The sequence below is a fragment of the Dendrobates tinctorius genome, unplaced genomic scaffold (genome assembly GCF_039654945.1).
Source record: "Dendrobates tinctorius isolate UK_male_01 unplaced genomic scaffold, ASM3965494v1 ptg000189l, whole genome shotgun sequence".
Lineage (NCBI taxonomy): Eukaryota > Metazoa > Chordata > Amphibia > Anura > Dendrobatidae > Dendrobates > Dendrobates tinctorius.
This window is the reverse complement of record NW_027361856.1, coordinates 11125775-11146261: the sequence shown is the minus strand read 5'-3', so window position 1 is coordinate 11146261 and position 20487 is coordinate 11125775. Positions and strand designations below refer to the sequence as shown.

Sequence of the window (20487 nt, the reverse complement as noted above, 5' to 3'; positions counted from 1 at the left end):
CCAGAACGAGGCAGAGAAAATTTAACCCCTGAATGACCAGACCGGGAAAAGGAGAGACAGGGAAAACCCAGTCTGGAACATGACAAGATTATTATTATTCTATGTGATGTATAGACAGCAGTCACAAATGAAAAAATGAGAAAATTTCAGCTCACCCGAGATGTAATTCCAGGCACAAGAAGAAGCACGGCATCCTCACTGCTGCAAAGTGTCCAAAGCAATAGGAAAAATAGAAGTGGATCCAGCTCACTCACAGGGCTCATTTTAAAAAAACAGCAAACATTTATTGGATTATCCCTTAAAAACTGAAGATTACAAATGGACATCTCAGATGACACAGCAATGACAGGAGGTGGTGTGTAATAAGGTCATATGCGTTTTGAGCAACACAGCTCTTGAACACTGGTTACCTGAGTCATCCAAGATGTCCGTTTGTAATCTTCAATTTTTAAAGGATAATACAATAAATGTTGCTGATTTTTAAATAAGCCCTGTGAGTGAGCTGGATCCACTTCTATTTTTCCTATAGACAGCAGTCCCAGCATTTCCTACATGATGTACATACAGCTGTGTCAGTATCTGCTTTGTGATATATAAAGCGCAGTCCCGGTGTCTCTTATATGATGTATAGCCAGCAGTTCCGGTGTCTTCTTTGTGATGTCTATGGAAGACTCTGTGTCTCCTACATGATGTATAGATGACAGTCCCGGCGTCTCCTACATGATGTACAGACAGCAGTCCCGGAGTCTCCTATGTGATGTATGACACTCCCTGCGCCTCCTGCATGATGTACAGAAGACAGTCCCGGTGTCTCCTATGTGATGTATATACAGCTGTGTCAGCGTCTCCTATGTGATGCATATACAGCAGACCCACACTGCTTGCAGCATATAAATGTAATGTGAGAATTGATTTCCCAGTGAGATCTGCAGTGTAATCTACATGTGTGTTCAGACCTTACTGCTGCAATTTTTCAAAATTCATCACAAAAAGTCGACTGAGCTCCAAAACAACACATAACTGGAAAAGCAGCTGTGAGTAGCATCATCATCTATCCCACCTAACATCACAGCCGCACCAAAGAGAAGCAGCTGCTTCCTCACATTAGGGCAGGAGAAATTGTTTGACCAAATTTCGCAGGATAAATTTCAAGTTGATAATTTTGTGCGAGCCACGAAAAACGATATAAATATCCAACTGGGCTTTGGCAGAAAACCGTTCCCCGTCCCTGCGTTATGGGGTGACATCTGCACCTAGATTTCCAGTACACCTGACGGAGGGTCCTAAGACCACCACTACTGACCCAAAACTTCATGTTCCGAGCTCTGCACTGCACAATATGGGCCAGTGAGTACTGTACACAGCCCCTGCAGAGCTTTCCAACATACGACTCTCCAACTGTCGCATACCTACAACTCCCAGCAGACAAGATCTAATCCCTCCCAGGATGTTGTTTCATATGGAGGTCACTGTGTGCCACTTCTCTATAGTGAAGCTGCAGCCAGAGACCTTTCCATGATTACGCGGAGGAGCAATCAGTGCTAGAAGATGCAGCTGTCCCTATGACAACTATTCCTGGCTGACAAATTCGAGGAAACCACGGGCAGTGGATTTATTAAGTGCATATGATATGACGGCAGAGTGGCGGTGGTGCCGCCCAGGTACAGAAGAGGCCGATCAGCGCAGGTCTCGTGCATCTTCTGTAGTATCTTATTACAATGAGGTAGAATGACAGATAACAGAGCAGCCCATGCACAGGGTAGACTCACACAGCGCCACCCCGGAGGCCACACAAAGCTATGACAACGGCATATCTGTACTAAGGAGCAACCCAGACGCCCCCACAAGTGCTGGTCTGAGGGCCTCCTGCCATCAGCACTTCCCCTAACGCCTCATGTAGCTGCACACTTTGCCCCCTGATCAGCACTTTCGGGGGTTCTGGACGCACACACAATTTGAGCGCCTCTCATTGACCTGTAGAGAATAAAACCACAACTATCTCCACTCAGAGAATGGGGTCCATGAGTCAGTAGCGGGGGCTGTTAGCCATCATTGGCGGCCACCAGCTGGCCCATAGGTTCTCGTATGTACACAGACTGGATGTCCTTGGTTTTCAGACAATAGTCGCAGGCCCAGACGGCAGACGACTCGCGGGTCAGCAGACTGTAGGCGCTTTCGGTCATTCCCGTACACTCCCGATGAAACCACTTCTGACAGGACGCCTCGCACAATATGGCATCCTGATCATCGTTCACCTCGTTCCGGCAGGCTCCGCATGGATACACCAAGCCAGGGGGTGGCTGGTGGCCAGAGTTGCCGGTGGGTTTGCTTGGTGGGGGAATGTTGTTGACTTCGGGAGTGCTGCTGTTCCCCCGGGGGGCGCTGTTTGGGGTAAAGTTTTGCTGGTTGCCATTAATAGCAGATGGCGATCCAACATGCTGCTCCTGGCTGAAGCTGTTGCTTGGGGGGTTTACATTTTTGCTATGCTCCTCTACGCCAGGCGGGAAGGTCTGATCTGCCCCAGCAAAGGGGCTGCTGTTAGGAGGAAGGCTGGGTCTCTGCATGGAGGCTTGTCCAAACGGGTGTCCAGGAGAACCAAAGCGCTGAGAGAATGGAGGGCCACCAGGTGAGTTTAGTACAGGGACAGGGCCCATGTCCCCTCGAGGTGGCTGTCCCATTGTGGGCGACATCATAGGGCCAAACCCTCCTACTGGCCCCTGTATCATCTGCCCGGCTGGGGGGCTGAAGCTCTGTCCCATGCCCTGACTGAAAGGCTGATTGGAAAAGTTCATGTTTCCCGGTTGCACATAATTAGGATTCTGTGGCATCCCAAATCCAGGGCCCATCTGGCTGGGAGGGAAGGGCGGGGGCTGACGTCTCATAGGCTGCGGCCCCCCAGGATAACCAGGGGGTACTTGGTGTGGCATACCCCCCTGCATGCGGAAGTTTCCAAACGGCACAGGGTTGTTCATGAAGGGAGAGGGGGCAGCAGTGACCTTCGGAGCCCCAAAGTCATCTTCAAAAGGATTAGATGCCACCAGGTGATCGACCATTGGGGTGGGCGGAGGGGCAAACTCCGAAAGGTGAGAGTACGCGGGTCCCTGCGGAAGACAAAAAGAAACACTGAGCAGGTGACGGCATGAGAAAGTCACATTCACCGACCACAACCAGGACAGAAAGGAGAGCGCCACCTAGAGGACATCATGTACTAACAGAAAAAAGAAGGCTTCAACCCTCTCCCTCCACATCACCTGATATGTCATGATATGGGGACGAAGCCGATACCAAGCACAACACGTTCCAAACACAACAGCATCACACCCCATATCTGCTCCAGTATCACACCCTGTAACAACATCATCTGTATCATCATCTTCCCCAGTATCACAACCATGTACCATCTCCTCCAGTATCACAACCATGTATAATTATCTCCTCCAGTATAACCCCGTGTATCAACTCCTCCAGTATCACACACCCTGTGTATCATCATCTCCTCCAGTATCACACACCCCGTGTATTATCTCCTCCAGTATCACACACCCTGTGTATCATCATCTCTTCCAGTGTCACACACCCCGTGCATCATCATCTTCTCCTCCAGTATCACAACCAGGTATCCTCAACTCCTCCAGTATCACACACCCCATGTATCATTATCTCCCCAGTATCACACTCTGTGTACCATCATCTCCTTCAGTATCACACACCCTGTGTACCATCATCTCCTCCAGTATCACACCTTGTGTACTATCATCTCCCCAGTATCACATACCCTGTGTATCATCATCTCCTCCAGTATCACACCCTGTGTATCATCATCTCCTCCAGTATCAAGCACACTGTGTATCATCATCTCCTCCAGTATCACACACGCCGTGTATCATCATCTCCTCCAGTATCAAATACCTTTTGTATCATCATCTCCTCCATTATCACAACCAGGTATCATCATCTCCCCAGTATCACACACCCCATGTATCATCATCTCCGCCAGTATCACACCCTGTGTATCATCATTTCCTCCAGTATCACAAACCCTGTGCATCATCATCTACTCCAGTATCATACATCCTGTGTATCATCATCTCCTCGAATATCACACATCCCGTGTTTCATCTCTTCCAATATCACACATCCCATATATCGTCATCTCCTCCAGTATCACACACCCTGTGTACCATTATCTCATCCAGTATCACACACCCAGTGTATCATCATCTCTTTCAGTGTCACACCCTGTGTACCATCATTTCCTCCAGTATAATACACCTTGTGTATCATCTCCTCAGTATCACACCGAATACCATCATCTCCTCCAGTATCACACACCCTGTGTATCATCATCTCCCCAGCATCACACACCCTGTGTACCATCATCTCCTCCAGTATCACACATCCTGTGTATTAGCTCCTCCAGTATCGCAAACACCGTGTATCATAATCTCCTCCAGTATCACACACCCCATGTATTATCATCTTCTCCAGTATCACACACCCTGTGAGTCATCATCTTCTCCTGTATCACACACTCCGTGTATCATGATATTCTCCAGTATCACACATCCTGTGTATTATCATCTCCTCCGGTATTACACCGTGTATTATCATCATCTCCTCCAGTATCACACACTCTGTGTATCATCATCTCCTCCGGTATCACAAACCGCGTGTATCATCATCATCTCCTCCAGTATCACACACCCCGTGTATCATCAATATCTCCTCCATTGTCACAACCAGGTATCATCATCTCTTCCAGTATCACACACCCTGTATATCATCTCCTCCAGTATCACACATCCCATGTATCAGCATTACCTCCTCAAATATCACACACCCCATGTACCATCATCATCTCCTCTAGTATCATACACCTCGTGTATCATCATCTCCTCTAGTATCACACACACCTCGTGTATCATCTCCTCCAGTATCACACACACCTCGTGTATCATCTCCTCCAGTATCACACACCCCGTGTACCATCTTCTCCCCAGTATCACACACCCCATGTACCATCAACTCCTCCAGTATCACAAACCTTGTGTATCATCATCTCCTCCAGTATCGCACACCCTCTGCACCAGCACCTCCCCAGTATCACACACTCCATGTATCATCTTCTCCCCAGTATCACACACCCCGTGTATCATCATGTCCTTCAGTGTCACAAAGCCCATGTATCATCTCGTCCAGTATCACACACCCCATGTATCATCCTCTCCTCCAGTATCACACACCCTGTGTACCATCATCTCCTCAGTATCACATGCCCTGTGCACCATCATCTCCCAAGTATCACACCCCATGTATCATCATCTCTCCTAGTATCACATAGAAAGGACTAAGGTCCCTGAAAATTACGGAAGATGCTGCTAATGATGTGATAGATGTAGAGGGTTGGACAATGGAGACCACCAGCACCCAGGGCAACTGGATTGGGGGGGGTTTAGTGCTGGGAGACAGAGACTAGCCTACAGACAGTGAAGGGCCTCAACCTTCGGAAAGTGGCCAACAGTGAATGTCCCTTAACTCTCTGTTCCTCTACACTCCGCTGTGTTTCTTCCCAATCCCCTGTTCTCCATACCTGAGTGTTTGACTTGCGGCGTTTCTTCTCTGGGCTCTTCATTTGCATGCCTGAAAAACACAAAAGATCAACGAGATCATAATCATGTGCCAGGACATTATTATATGAGAAACAGCCCGCAGAGCTTCCATCCCAAAGATATAGAACAAAGCTACAGGGGTATTCATGTGCCACTCATCCCACATCAGGTAAGTAGCGCAGATGACGTCTCAACTGCCAGAATTTTAGCAAGAATCTGAAGATGTGATGTCAACTTCCAATGTAGAAGCAGGGCTGAAATATCCCATAATGATTCCAAGCTACTGGACCTATGGAGGAACCACCACACAAATGGCTGACAGGCCAACTGTTCATTAGAAAGGGTCCCGGCTGCTCATTTGTCTCCATCATGGCAAACATCAATGGAGTTCTGGTAAAAGGCAACTGAATGGTGGAGGCCATAAAGAGGGGCAAAAAGATGCAGCCTCCAACAGCCGCACCCCCAGCTGGTACTCAAGCGCTATCCATGGGGGTCTTTCAGGGGCACTAGAGAGCTAATGTGTTCCATTTACATATACAGTGCCTTGCGAAAGTATTCGGCTCCCTGGAACTTTTCAACCTTTTCCCACATATCATGCTTCAAACATAAAGATACCAAATGTACATTTTTGGTGAAGAATCAACAACAAGTGGAACACAATTGTGAAGTTGAACGAAATTTATTGGTTATTTTAAATTTTTGTGGAAAGTCAAAAACTAAAAAGTGGAATATTATTCGGCCCCTTTACTTTCAGTGCAGCAAACTCACTCCAAAAGTTCATTGTGGATCTCTGAATGATCCAATGTTGTCCTAAATGACTAATGATTATAAATATAATCCTCCTGTGTGTAATCAAGTCTCAATATAAATGCATCTGCTCTGTGATAGTCTCAAGGATCTGTTTGAAGCACAGAGAGCATCATGAAGACCAAGGAACACAACAGGCAGGTCCATGATACTGTTGTGGAGAAGTTTAAAGTCGGATTTGGATACAAAATGATTTCCAAAACTTTAAACATCCCAAGGAGCACTGTGCAAGCGATCATATTGAAATGGAAGGAGTATCATACCACTGCAAATCTACCTGTAAACTTTCATCTCAAACAAGGAGAAGACTTATCAGAGATGCAGCCAAGAGGGCCATGATCACTCTGGATGAACTGAACAGATCTACAGCTGAGGTGGGAAAGTCTGTCCATAGGACAACAATAAGTTGTACATTGCACAATTATGGCCTTATTGGAAGAGTGGCAAGAAGAAAGCCATTTCTCAAAGATATCCATAAAAAGTGTAGTTTAAAGTTTGCAATAAGCCATCTGGGAGACACACCAAACATGTGGAAGAAGGTGCTCTGGTCAGATGAAACCAAAATCGAACTTTGTGGCAACAATGCCAAACGATATGTTGGCGTAAAGGCAACACAGCTCATCATCCTGAACACACCATCCTCACTGTCAAACATGGTGGTGGCAGCATCATGGTTTGGGCCTGCTTTTCATCAGCAGGGACAGGGAAGATGGTTAACATAGATGGGAAGATGGATAGAGCCAAATACAGGACCATTCTTGAAGAAAACCTGTTGGAGTCTGCAAATAACTTGAGACTGGGACGGAGATTTGTCTTCCAACAAGACAATGATCCCAAACATAAAGCAAAATCTACAATGGAATGGTTCACGAATAAACGTATCCAGGTGTTAGAATGGCCAAGTCAAAGTCCAGACCTGAATCCAATCGAGAATCTGTGGAAAGAGCTGAAAACTGCTGTTCACAAACGATCTCCATCAAACCTCACTGAGCTCGAGCTGTTTGCCAAGGAAGAATGGGCAAGAATTTCAGTCTTTCGATGTACAGTTGTGGCCAAAAGTATGGACACCCCTGCAATTCTGTCAGATAATACTCAGTTTCTTCCTGAAAATGATTGCAAACACAAATTCTTTGGTATTATTATCTTCATTTAATTTGTCTTAAATGAAAAAACACAAAAAGAATTGTCCTAAAGCCAAATTGGATATAAATCCACACCAAACATAAAAAAGAGGGTGGACAAAAGTATTGGCACTGTTCGAAAAATCATGTGATGCTTCTCTAATTTGTGTAATTAACAGCACCTATAACTTACCTGTGGCACCTAACAGGTGTTGGCAATAACTAAATCACACTTGCAGCCAGTTGACATGGATTAAAGTTGACTCAACCTCTGTCCTGTGTCCTTGTGTGTACCACATTGAGCATGGAGAAAAGAAAGAAGACCAAAGAACTGTCTGAGGACTTGAGAAACCAAATTGTGAGGAAGCATGAGCAATCTCAAGGCTACAAGTCCATCTCCAAAGACCTGAATGTTCCTGTGTCTACCGTGCGCAGTGTCATCAAGAAGTTTAAAGCCCATGGCACTGTGGCTAACCTCCCTAGATGTGGACGGAAAAGAAAAATTGACAAGAGATTTCAACGCAAGATTGTGCGGATGTTGGATAAAGAACCTCGACTAACATCCAAACAAGTTCAAGCTGCCCTGCAGTCCGAGGGTACAACAGTGTCAACCCGTACTATCCGTTGGCGTCTGAATGAAAAGGGACTGTATGGTAAGAGACCCAGGAAGACCCCACTTCTTACCCCGAGACATAAAAAAGCCAGGCCGTAGTTTGCCAAAACTTGCCTGACAAAGCCTAAAACGTTTTGGAAGAATGTTCTCTGGTCAGATGAGACAAAAGTAGAGCTTTTTGGGCAAAGGCATCAACATAGAGTTTACAGGAGAAAAAAAGAGGCATTCAAAGAAAAGAACACGGCCTACAGTAAAACATGGCAGAGGTTCCCTGATGTTTTGGGGTTGCTTTGCTGCCTCTGGCACTGGACTGCTTGACCGTGTGCATTATGAAGTCTGAAGACTACCAACAAATTTTTCACCATAAAGTAGGGCCCAGTGTGAGAAAGCTGGGTCTCCCTCAGAGGTCATGGGTCTTCCAGCAGGACAATGACCCAAAACACACTTCAAAAAGCACTACAAAATGGTTTGAGAGAAAGCACTGGAGACTTCTAAGGTGGCCAGCAATGAGTCCAGACCTGAATCCCATAGAACACCTGTGGAGAGATCTAAAAATGGCAGTTTGGAGAAGGCACCCTTCAAATATCAGGGACCTGGATCAGTTTGCCAAAGAAGAATGGTCTAAAATTCCAGCAGAGCATTGTAAGAAACTCATTGATGTTTACCGGAAGCGATTGGTCGCAGTTATTTTTGCTAAAGGTTGTGCAACCAAGTATTAGGCTGAGGGTGCCAATACTTTTGTATGGCCCATTTTTGGAGTTTTGTGTGAAATGATCAATGTTTTGCTTTTTGCTTCATTCTCTTAATTGTGTTTTTTCATTTAGGATAAATTAAATGAAGATAATAATACCAAAGAATGTGTTTGCAATCATTTTCAGGAAGAAACTGAGTATTATCTGACAGAATTGTAGGGGTGTCAATACTTATGGCCACAACTGTACAAAACTGATAGAGACATACCCCAAGCGACTTGCAGCTGTAATTGCATCAAAAGGTGGCACAACAAAGCATTAAGTTAAAGGGGCCGAATAATATTGCACGCCCCACTTTTCAGTTTTTGAATATCCACAAAAATGTAAAATAACCAATAAATTTCGTTGAATTTCACAATTGTGTCCCACTTGTTGTCGATTCTTCACCGAAAATTTACATTTGGTATCTTTATGTTTGAAGCATGACATGTAGGAAAAGGTTGAAAAGTTCCAGGGGGCCGAATACTTTCACTTGTGTGCACAGCAACAGCACCTGACATTATTTTTCCTCCTACGCAAACTATCCTACTGCACACACGTCCCCTGTTCTCTCTGCCTCTCTCCTCCTCCACACATCACAGCTTCTCATCTAAAGTCCCACATCCTCTGCCCCTCCTCACCACATCCTCCACTCCACACCTCATATCCTCTGCCCCTCCTCACCACATCCTACACTCCACACCTCACATCCTCTGCCCCTCCTCACCACATCCTCCACTCTACACCTCATATCCTCTGCCCCTCCTCACCACATCCTACACTCCACACCTCACATCCTCTGCCCCTCCTCACCACATCCTCCACTCCACACCTCATATCCTCTGCCCCTCCTCACCACATCCTCCACTCCACACCTCACATCCTCTGCCCCTCCTCACCACATCCTCCACTCCACACCTCATATCCTCTGCCCCTCCTCACCACATCCTACACTCCACACCTCACATCCTCTGCCCCTCCTCACCACATCCTCCACTCCACACCTCATATCCTCTGCCCCTCCTCACCACATCCTACACTACACACCTCACATCCTCTGCCCCTCCTCACCACATCCTCCACTACACCCACCAAATCCTCAGCCCCTCCTCACCACATCCTCCAATTCTCCTCCCCCCTACATCCCTCCACCCCTCACATTCTCCTCCCCCTCCACCCCAAATCTTTCACCCCTCCCCCTAATCCTCCACCCCGCCTCACCCCCTAGAAATCTGTGCCTCCTCCTACTTAATCCTCTGCCACTCCTCCCCTCAAATCCATTGCACCGCCCCCTAATGCTCAGCCCCTCCTAAAATTCCACACCTTCTCCTTCTAATCCTTTGCCCTTCCTAACACTCCACCACTTTTACTTTCCTAATCTTCCGTCCTTCCTAAAACGCTGCCCCCTTTTTCCTTCCCTAATCATCCACCTCTCCTCCCCCTAATCCTCCGCCCTTCCTAAATCTTTGCCCCTTTTCCTCCCCAATCCTCCACTCCTTTTTTCCCCCAATCCTGTCCCCGTCTTCCCCCTAAACCTCAGCCCATCCTCCCCACTAATCTTCGACCCCTCCTCTTCCCCTAATCCTCCAACCCGTTTCCTCCTAAACCTCAGACCCTCCTCTCCCCTAATCCTCCTTCTACTAATGCTCAGCCCCTCCTCCCACCTAATCCTCCACTCCTCCTCCTGTCTTTTCCTCCCCAATCCACCCTAATCCTCCATGCCACTTACCACCTAATCCACCACCCCTCCCCTAATCCTCAGTCTCTCCTTCCCCAATCCTCAGGCCCTCCTCCCCCTAATCCTTTACCTTTCCTAAAACTCTGTCTTTTCCTTCCCTAATACTCCACCCCTCCTACCACCTAATCTACAACCGCTCCTCTAATCCTCCACCCCTCCTACCACCTAATCCACCACAGCTCCTCTAATCCTCAGACGTTCCTCCCCCTAATCCTACGCCCCTCCTTGTCCTAATCCTCTGACCCTCCTCTAATCTTTAACCTCTCCTTCCCCAATTCTCAGACCATCCTCCGCCCCTTCCTCAATCCCCTCCCCACAATCCTTCGCCCCTCCTCCCCTTTAATTTTGAGCCCTTCTTACCCTAATCCTCCACCCATCCTAAAACTTCGCCTCTCATCCCCCTTAATTCTCAGCCACTTCTTAATCCTTCGCTCCTCCTCCCACCTAATACTCCTCCCACCTAATACTCCTCCCCTCCTAAACTTTACCTTTTCCTCCCCTAATCCTCCTCCCTTCTTAAAACTGCATCTTCCCTTCCAATCCCCTGCCCCATCCTCCACTCCTCCTCCCCCAATCCACTGTCCATCCGCTATACCTCAAACCCTCCTCCCCTAGTCCTCTGCCCCTCCCCTAATACTCAGCCACTCTCCCCAATCCTTCTCTCCCTAATCCTCCGCCCCTCCCCCTATTCCACCACCCATCCACCTAATAATCCTCTCCTCATAATCCTCCACCTCTCCCTCCTAATCCTTCACCCCTCAACTTAATCCTAGGCCCCTCCTTCCCCTCACCCTAATCCTCCGCACCTACTGCGTCTAATCCACCACTCCCCCTACCCCTAATACTCCACCCCTCATCTCAATCATCCGCCTCTCCCTAATCCACCAAAACCTCCCCCAATCCTCCGCCCCTCCCCCTAATCCACCCCCCTTCCTTTCCCCCAATCCTCCACCCCTCCCCCAATCCTCCGCCCCTCCCCTAATCCTCCGCACTCCCTTCCCCCTAATCCTCCGCCCCCTCAGCCCCTCCCTTTAATTCTCCGACCCTCCCTTACCCTAATCCTTTGCCCCTCCCCTTAATCCTCAGCCCCCCTAATCCTTTGCCCCTCCCACCCCCAATCCTCCACCCCTCCCTTCTCCTCCGCCCCTCCCCCTAATCCTCCTCCCCTTTAAGCTTCCACCCATCCCCCTCATCCTCCGCCCCTCCTCCCCCTTTAATCCTCCACCCCCACCCATCCCCCCTTTAATCTTCCACCCCCTTAATCCTCCGCCCCTCCTCATCCTCCACCCCTCCTAATCCTTCCCCCCCTAATCCTCAGCCCCTCCCCTCCATCCTCAGCCCCTTCATTGGCGCTCCCCCGGTCTCACCGGCTTTGGCTCTGCGGCCCGGGAGTGTGAGACCTTCCAGCTTGTCCTGGTCCGCGGCCATTAGAGAAGGAGGCGGGCCGCAGTCTACACACCGGGCATGTCCCCGGTGCCCCGTCAGTGTGCAGGCCTCAGTACCCGATACCCGAGATGTCGCAATTTGTTCCCTCACTTTTCGGACGCAGGAGTACAAGGCTCAGTGTCTCACTCGCACAAAAACCGGAAACGCTGAGAGCGCACCGGAAGCTGCTAGGGTAATACCATCGATTGTCAAGAGAAGGGGGAGACTGCGATGACGGAGAACACGGGACTGAATTCACTGTCATTCCTCTTTCGCCATCTTATCATTAATCAGACAGAGCAGCTCATCCTCTGAGGGCTCAGCTAGGTCGTTGATTAATATTGCCTATGCCCCCCACTATGTGAATGGTACCGGCCATATTTCCCTCGCTGCTTGCAGGTCGGACTGATGCACTAGAGACCAGAGGGGGAGGCTGTGAGGTATCGCTGAGGTGCGCGGCAGGCAAAGCATCACCACTGGCAGTAACTGCAGCCGCAGAGCTAGGGAGGCAGCCAGAGACGTGCTGACTGCAGGGACCTCTGCCTGACGTTGCGACTAGTCCCCGGCCAAAATACTAAGGCCACGTTCACACGTAAACATATTTACAGCACATGGAAGTAGTTTTGTTACATGAGATGGAAATACATAGGCAGCGCATGCGCACTTCTGTGTTGGGCAAAGCTTGCCGCGCAGGCGCGAGATGTGGCACGGCGATGTGGATGATGCAGGAGGAGTCATCCACATCAATTAAAGAAGGAGGATGGCGAGCAGCAATCGGGGGGAGAGGCCCGAACCACGCCCATGGGACCAAGAAGATTACCATACAGCGCGGGAGTAGGGGGGGAGGGGCTATACAGCACAGATGTTGAATAAGGTGATATTTTTAGCTTCTGTGTCACCAAACTGGTGACAGGTTCCCTTTAACTCTGATTGTTCCTTTTCTGGTTTACGCTTACAAATACTGATGTAAGTACTCGCCAAATACTGAACATGTGAACGTCAACTTATACCGCTAGAAATACAAACTAAATATCCCCCAAATATTTACTAAATACCACACAAAATACTGACTAAATACCTCCCGAAATGCTGACTAAATACCACCCAAATACTGATAGAAATGCTGATGAAATACTGACTAAATGCCTCCCAAAATACTGACTAAGGCCGGTTTCACATTAGCGCTTTTTAAGCGCACGCACGGCCGGGGGTAGCTCCGCCCCCGAGCCGGCTCTCTGCCCGGCGTGCCCGCCCCTTGCTTGTAGCGCCGCCTACTAGCGGACAGCGGCGCCTGCGATCGGCGCACCCTATCTTTAGCATAGGGTGCGCAGATCGTGCGCAGGCCGTGCGCTAGTTGCGCTTTGACCTGCGCTGCGCACTTTTGACGGTGCGCCGTGCGCGCCAAAATCAAACTTTTAAAGATAGGGTGCGCCGATCGCAGGCGCCGCTGTCCGCTAGTAGGCGGCGCTACAAGCAAGGGGCGGGCACGCCGGGCAGAGAGCCGGCTCGGGGGCGGAGCTACCCCCGGCCGTGCGTGCGCTTAAAAAGCGCTAATGTGAAACCGGCCTTAGTAACACCCAAATACTGACTAAATACCTCCTGAAATACTGACTAATATCTTCTGAAATACTGACTTAATACCACTAAGTACGGACAAAAACACCACCCAAATACAGAAATACTGACTAAATACCATCTAAGTACTGTAAATACCATCTACAATACTGACTAAACACCACCCAAGTACTGACTAAATATCTCCCAAAATACTGACTAAATGAAGGATTGCTTACCTATCACTATTGATGGTCAGGATGTGGAGATGGTGGAGAATTTCAAATATTTGGGGGTTCACCTGGACAGCAAGCTTGATTGGAGGTGCCATATGGAGAAGGTTTGCAAGAAAGGGATGAGTAGACTTTACTTCCTAAGGAAGTTAAGGTCGTTTAATGTGTGTAGCAAAATGCTTGAAATGTTCTACCAATCCATTGTGGCGAGTGCAATCTTTGATGCAATTATATGCTGGGGTAGTAGTGTGCGCACAGCTGACGCGAATAAGCTGAATAAACTTATCAAGAAGGCTAGTGCGGCGGTGGGTCTACAACTCAGGACTTTCGAGGAGGTATTAGAGGATAGAATTACTAAGAAATGCAAGGCTATAATGAGCAACAATACACACCCGCTCTATGAACTGTTTGCGAAGCAAAAGAGCACATTCAGCAAGCGTCTACTCCAACTAATGTGTAAAAAGGAAAGATATAGAAAATCGTTTGTTCCGACAGCTGTGGGGATGTTTAACAAATGTATAAGTGTAAAGCATCCCAAGACTAAATGAAGTTCAAAGTGTATGGGGGGGAATTGGTGAGTTACAAGTACCAGTCTATCCGCATCTGCTGTCCATATAGACTTATTTTGTAAAGTGTGTATTGTTCTTGTAATGTTCTTGATCTTTGTTCTGCTGCTGTAATACTGTAATTTCCTCCGGGATCAATAAAGTTTATCTAATCTAATCTAATCTAATCTAATCTAATCTAAATACCACCCAAATACTTACAGAAATATTAACTAAATACAAATACTGACTAAATACCACTTAAGTGCTGACTAAACACTACCCAAATACCTCCCGAAATGCTGACTAAATACCACCCAAATACTGACAGAAATATTCACTAAATACTGACAGAACTATTGATTAAATACTGTACAACCCAAAATACTAATGTAACCTTGTGGCAACCTTAATTTCTAATTAAGAATAGGTGCCACACAATGGTACATCTTAAAAGCCAATCTTTATTATGCAAAAATGCACAATTGAAACCAATTAAAAAGAAGGTGCCAGACCAAATTGACAGAGACCCATTAATTATGGGAGCACGGCACTACAGCGATAGAAGGCATAACATTGGATATTGCTTCTTTCCCAGAAAAGGGAGAGGCAAGAAGAGAGACATAAGCAATGCAGCGTGATGTAGTCCCCTATAACAACTCTCAACTACCGCCAGGCATATTACTGAAGTTAGTGGGACAATCATGTACAGTCCCTAATGTCTTCCCTATCGTTACCACACGCTAAATAAACAAGCCAGATGTGTCATTTGTTGCCATAACTACATACCGCAAGCTGGTGGTGCTTCCCAGGCATCCCTTATGCCCCGATGCGCGTTTCGCACTGCTTCATCATGGAGGTAATACTGACTAAATACCACCCAAGTAATGACTAAATACTTCCCAAGTACTGACTAAATACCTCCCGAAATACTTACTAATCTCGAAATACTGACTAAATACTTCTCTAAATACTGACTACAACAGAAAATTTGTACAATGCCACACAATATACTAACTACAGCCTGAAATATTGATAAAAATACTAACACACTGACAAATACCAACTAAATATCACCAAAAATACTGTCAGAAATAGCGCCAAGAATACTGACTATATACCACCTTAAATAACACCCAAAATACCACCTTTAATACTAACTAAATATCCCCAGAAATACTGATTAAATGCTGCATGAAATTCTGACTAAATACCTTCCAAAATACTGACTAAATACCTCCCAAAATGTTGAAACTGACAGAAATATAGACTAAATAACACCCGAAATGCTGAATAAATACCGCCTGAAATACTGACTAAATACCTCTTGAAATACTAGGTACCACCCAAAATACTGACTAAATACAACCTGAAATATTGATATAGACACTGACATAAATACTAACTAAATACCACCCAAGATACTAAATACCACCCGAAATACTAAAATACTGTCAGAAATACTGACTAAGCACCACCCAAAATACTAATAATACCACAATAAATACTGACTAAATATGACTTGAAATATTGATATAAATGCTGACAAGCAGAAATACTGACTAAATATTACCCAAAATATTGACTAAATACCACTAAAGTACTGTCTGTCATGGTTAGGACATGGTTAATGTCCTGTTCTCACAGGGATAACTTTTGGATCTGGGAGGGGTATTTATACTCACTCCAGACTAGCATTCTCTGTCAGCTATACTGTTATTCTGGCTGTGTGTCTGACCCCTGGTGTGCGAGTATTCTGCATTGTTTGTTTGCTTCCCGTGTATGACCCGGCCTGTCCCCTCACTCTGATCTCCGTCTCACGTTTTAGGTACTATTGTCTTCTCTGGTTCTGACATCCTGGCTTGGCTATTGTTACTCCGCTACCATTTGCCACTATTGAACCTTCTATTGCCCGTTCTGGTTTTCTGATCTATTGCTACGTCCTGACTATCCGTTCTGTCTAACCCTTTGGTACTGTCCTGCTATCTCGTGCATTGACCCCGGCTTCATCTGGTTTCCGCCCCTGTCTATGCCCCTTGGTAACCTGTCCCGTAGTTACCTCTCTAGGAGTTTCCCTGCAGCTCCTAGCTCTGTGGAGCTTAGGCCACGCCCCCAGCAGTCATGTGCTTCAGGTCCTGATAGTTTGAAGCATGCATTGTCACCGCTGCTGCCCTGCTCCACAGGTATCTTTAAGCACGGTTTTTTTGTACTCATGACATGCGCACTGGCTCAGTGAGCGAGTGTAGTGCGGTGTTCATGACACTGTCTAAATATCACCCAAATTCTGACAGGAATATCAACGAAATACCACCCAAAATACTGACAGAAATATTGACTAAATGCCGCCGGAAATACTACCTCAAAATACTGACTAAATACCAACCAAGTACTGACTAAACACCACCAAAATACTGAAAGATATACTGACTAAATACCACCTATGTATTCGCAAAAACACCACCCTAAAACTGACAGAAATACTGACTAAATACCACCCAAGTACTGACTACATACCAAAATACAGACTAAATAGCTTCTGAAATACTGACTAGATACCTACCGAAATACTGAATAAATACCTCCCAAATACTGACAGAAATACTGATTAAATACCATCCAAGTACTGACTACATACCACCCAAATATCTCCCGAAATACTGACTAGCTTCCGAAATATTGACAGATACTGACTAAATACTGACAGAAATATTGACAGAAATACTCACTAAATAACACCCAAATACTGACAGAAATACTTACAGCCAGGTAATGGCTAAATAGTAAATACCACTCAAATACCTCCCGAAATATTGACTAAACACTGACTAAATGCCACCTAAAATACTAAATACTGTAAGAAATACTGACTAAATATCACCCAAAATAATAATACCACATTAAATGCTGACTAAATACTACTTGAAATATTGATATAAATGCCAACAGAAGTACTGACTAAATGTCACCAAAATACTGACTAAATATCACGGAAATACTGATTGAATACCACCCTCCCAAGTACTGACAGAAATATCGACTAAGTACCTCCCAAATACTGACTAAATACCACCTGTCAGGAATCCTATTTGGCAATCCCACTAATATGTCAGGGATTTATTTGTATATCCCACTTTCCAGTTCCGGTTAAGAACTTGCAGCTCTCTGGCGCCCCCTTAACCTCAGGTCACTCAGGGAACTAAACCTAGGATAAGTAGTCAGCAGAAAGGCTGCCTAGTCGTGTACTGGCTATTGGGCACTCTGCAGTGAGGGCGGTATGTATATCCCCAGTCTCAGGCCTGAAATACACACATAAACCCACGTTCCATCACTGCCAGAGTCTCCCAAATCCCCCAGAACACTTTGCTGCCACTAGCTCTTCGTTTGACATTAAAACCAATACTGGGTCAGGAGTCCACCCACAGGGTAACGTAATTAGTGTGGGGGTTGTGGCGGTACGTTTATAGAGCAAGGAAAACAAAACTAGTACATTTTATAGATTTACTCCAGAAAATATAGGCAGTGTTTACAAAAATACAAAAAGATTTTACACAAGAGACAAGATACAGTATATACAGTTAAAAAATAAAAGGGATTAAAATATGAAACTTACACATCTCAGTTACTGGCATGCCATGTGGAGGAGGGGAGTTCGCAAGGACAAAGATTCAGTCCACAGCATGGATGGTAAATAGCTGTCTCACCAGGTCTGAACAACTTCCTAATCAAGCTTCTTAGATTTATACCTTTTCTAGCCGACCTCACTTGGTGGGTGGACCTAGGGAACGTACTCACCTTTTGAAAGTTACTAAAAAAACTTCTGTGGGCCATATCACAGGCTGCAAGGCTCCCAGAGTGACGACAGGAGTATTATACGTTTTCTTACCAAATTATCTTTCATTTAAGACCGAACATGCCATGTCTGGAAGCTACGAGCGGGAAGAAATCCATCTCTCGATTTCTGGCAGCCGCTCAAGCTTCAAAACCCACCTATGGATAGCTTTAATTATGCAAGTTCCAAAAATATAAGTTTCCTGCCTCTGTGAATATTCTGGGTTATTATTTTCGAGTTTGAATAGGCAAAGGAACTTTCAAATCCATGTGCTACAGACAAACCGGATTTACCTGGTCAAAAGCCACATTCCCAAGGGAGGGGGGAAAGAGTGGGATAGAATGACACACAGGCAGGGGGAGAGAGAACTGCATATGAGAAGCTCAGTGTGACATTGCACAAACGTGATGGGGAAGGGGCAGCACAAGCTCTGGAAGTGTACATAGAAATTTAGGAGTTATTCATATTTCTGACACCACCCAAATGCTGACTAAATACCACCCAAATACTGACAGAAATGTTCACTAAATACTGACAGAAATATTGATTGACCCCTTTCTGCCATATGACGTACTATCCCATCGATGTGCCCTATGACTTAATACCCATGAACGGGATAGTACGTCATCATCGATCAGCCGCGCTCACGGGGGGGGGGGAGTGCGGCTGATTGTGGCCGGGTGTCAGCTGGTTATCACAGCTGACACCCGGCACTAAGTTCCAGGAGCAGTCACGGTCCGCTCCAGGCACTTTAACCCCCGGCACACTGCGATCAAACATGATCGCAGCATTCCAGTGGCATAGGGAAGCATCGCACAGGGAGAGGGTTCCCTGCGTGCTTCCTGACACCCTCAGAACAACGTGATGTGATCGGGTTGTTCCGAGGGCCTCCTCCCTGCAGGCTAGTGATGTGTCGTTCATGAACGATCCGGTTCAAAGAGCCGGCTCCCCACTGAGAACGAAATGAGCCGACTCTGCACTGTGAACGAGCCGGGTCTTTTTTTTTTTTTTTTTTTTTTTCTTTTTCTGGCGCCAGGCAGTGGCAGTGACTCATCTGGGAGGAGGGAGAGCTGTCAGGAGACAGAGAGAAATGTGTGCTGTCTGTGCTGGAGTGAGTGGAAATATTGAAAGTCATATACTTCTCCTAGCTTCAGACAAGACATGCATGCATGGCATACAGTATATGGCATGTGACTGTAGAGGGGTTAAACTCAAGTGACTCAGCAAATTGGTCTCATGTATGCTATTAGTTAAAGTCCCCCGACTCAGCAGTGCAGCACTGAGTGAGGCCGGTTTCACATTTGCGCTTTATGGTGCAGCGACAGACTGCACACGGCCGCCGCTAAGCCTCGCCCCCTGCCGGCTCCCTGCCCGCCCCTTTCGGTCATTGCCGCCTACTAGCGCACATGGACGCTTGCGATCTGCGCACCCTAAATTTAGCATAGGGTGCGCAGATCGTGCGCTGGCCGTGCGCTAGCAGGATTTTGCCGTGCACTGCGCACTTTTGAAGGTGCACTGTGCGCCGAAATGCAACATGCTGCGTTCGGCGCACACGGGCACACCTTCAAAAGTGCACAGCGCACGGCAAAATCCTGCTAGCGCACGGCCAGCGCACAATCTGCGCACCCTATGCTAAAGATAGGGTGCGCAGATCGCAAGCGTCCATGTGCGCTAGTAGGCGGCATGACCGGAAGGGGCGGGCAGGGGGCGGGGCTTAGCAGCGGCCGTGCGCAGGTCGTCGCTGCGCCATAAAGCGCAAATGTGAAACCAGCCTGAGTGAGGAGGATTCAGGACAGTCACACAGGACAGGAACCCTACCGGGAGAAGCGGCAGTTTTTGCTGAGGGTAGGGTAAGGGTAAGCAATATAATAAAGTGATTTCAGGCAAGACTGTACGGAGATCTAGGTCCAGCCCCAATAATTAGGCCATGTGCACACATAATTTTTGGTGCTGCGGATTTAGAAAAATCCGCAGGTAAAAAATATCTGCGGATTAGCCCTACGGTTTCACACCTCTACAATGGAGGTTTGAAACCGCAGCTGATTCCGCACAAAGAATTGACATGCTGTGGATTTGAACCCGCAGCAAATCCGCGCGGAAAAATCTGCAGCATGTGCACAGCGTTTTTCAGTTTACCATTGAAAACAATGACACTGTACAATGCACCTAAAGCTGCTGCAGAGCCTGAAACGCTGCTGATCCGCAGCAGAATCCGCACCATGTGCACATGGCCTTATGGGGTTAAGCTGGTTTCACACTTGCATATTTTGGCTGCACATGGA

At 46.9% G+C, this 20487-nt stretch overlaps 1 protein-coding gene across 2 annotated transcripts; it reads right to left on the bottom strand.

Annotated features, from left to right (window-relative positions):
- Positions 1-1598: 1598 nt before the first annotated feature.
- PYGO2 (pygopus family PHD finger 2) lies at positions 1599-18841 on the bottom strand. 2 transcript variants are annotated; one of them, XM_073552388.1, is made up of 3 exons: positions 17987-18841; positions 5591-5640; positions 1599-3101 (listed from the first exon to the last, which is right to left on the bottom strand). In XM_073552388.1, the coding sequence occupies exons 1-3, from the start codon at positions 18003-18005 to the stop codon at positions 2043-2045; spliced, it is 1128 nt and encodes a 375-aa protein (XP_073408489.1). In that variant the 5' UTR covers positions 18006-18841; the 3' UTR covers positions 1599-2042. The 2 variants fall into 2 exon arrangements, with proteins under 2 accessions (XP_073408489.1, XP_073408488.1); XM_073552387.1 differs by lacking the exon at positions 17987-18841 and adding an exon at positions 11987-12290.
- Between the last annotated feature and the right edge of the window lie 1646 nt (positions 18842-20487).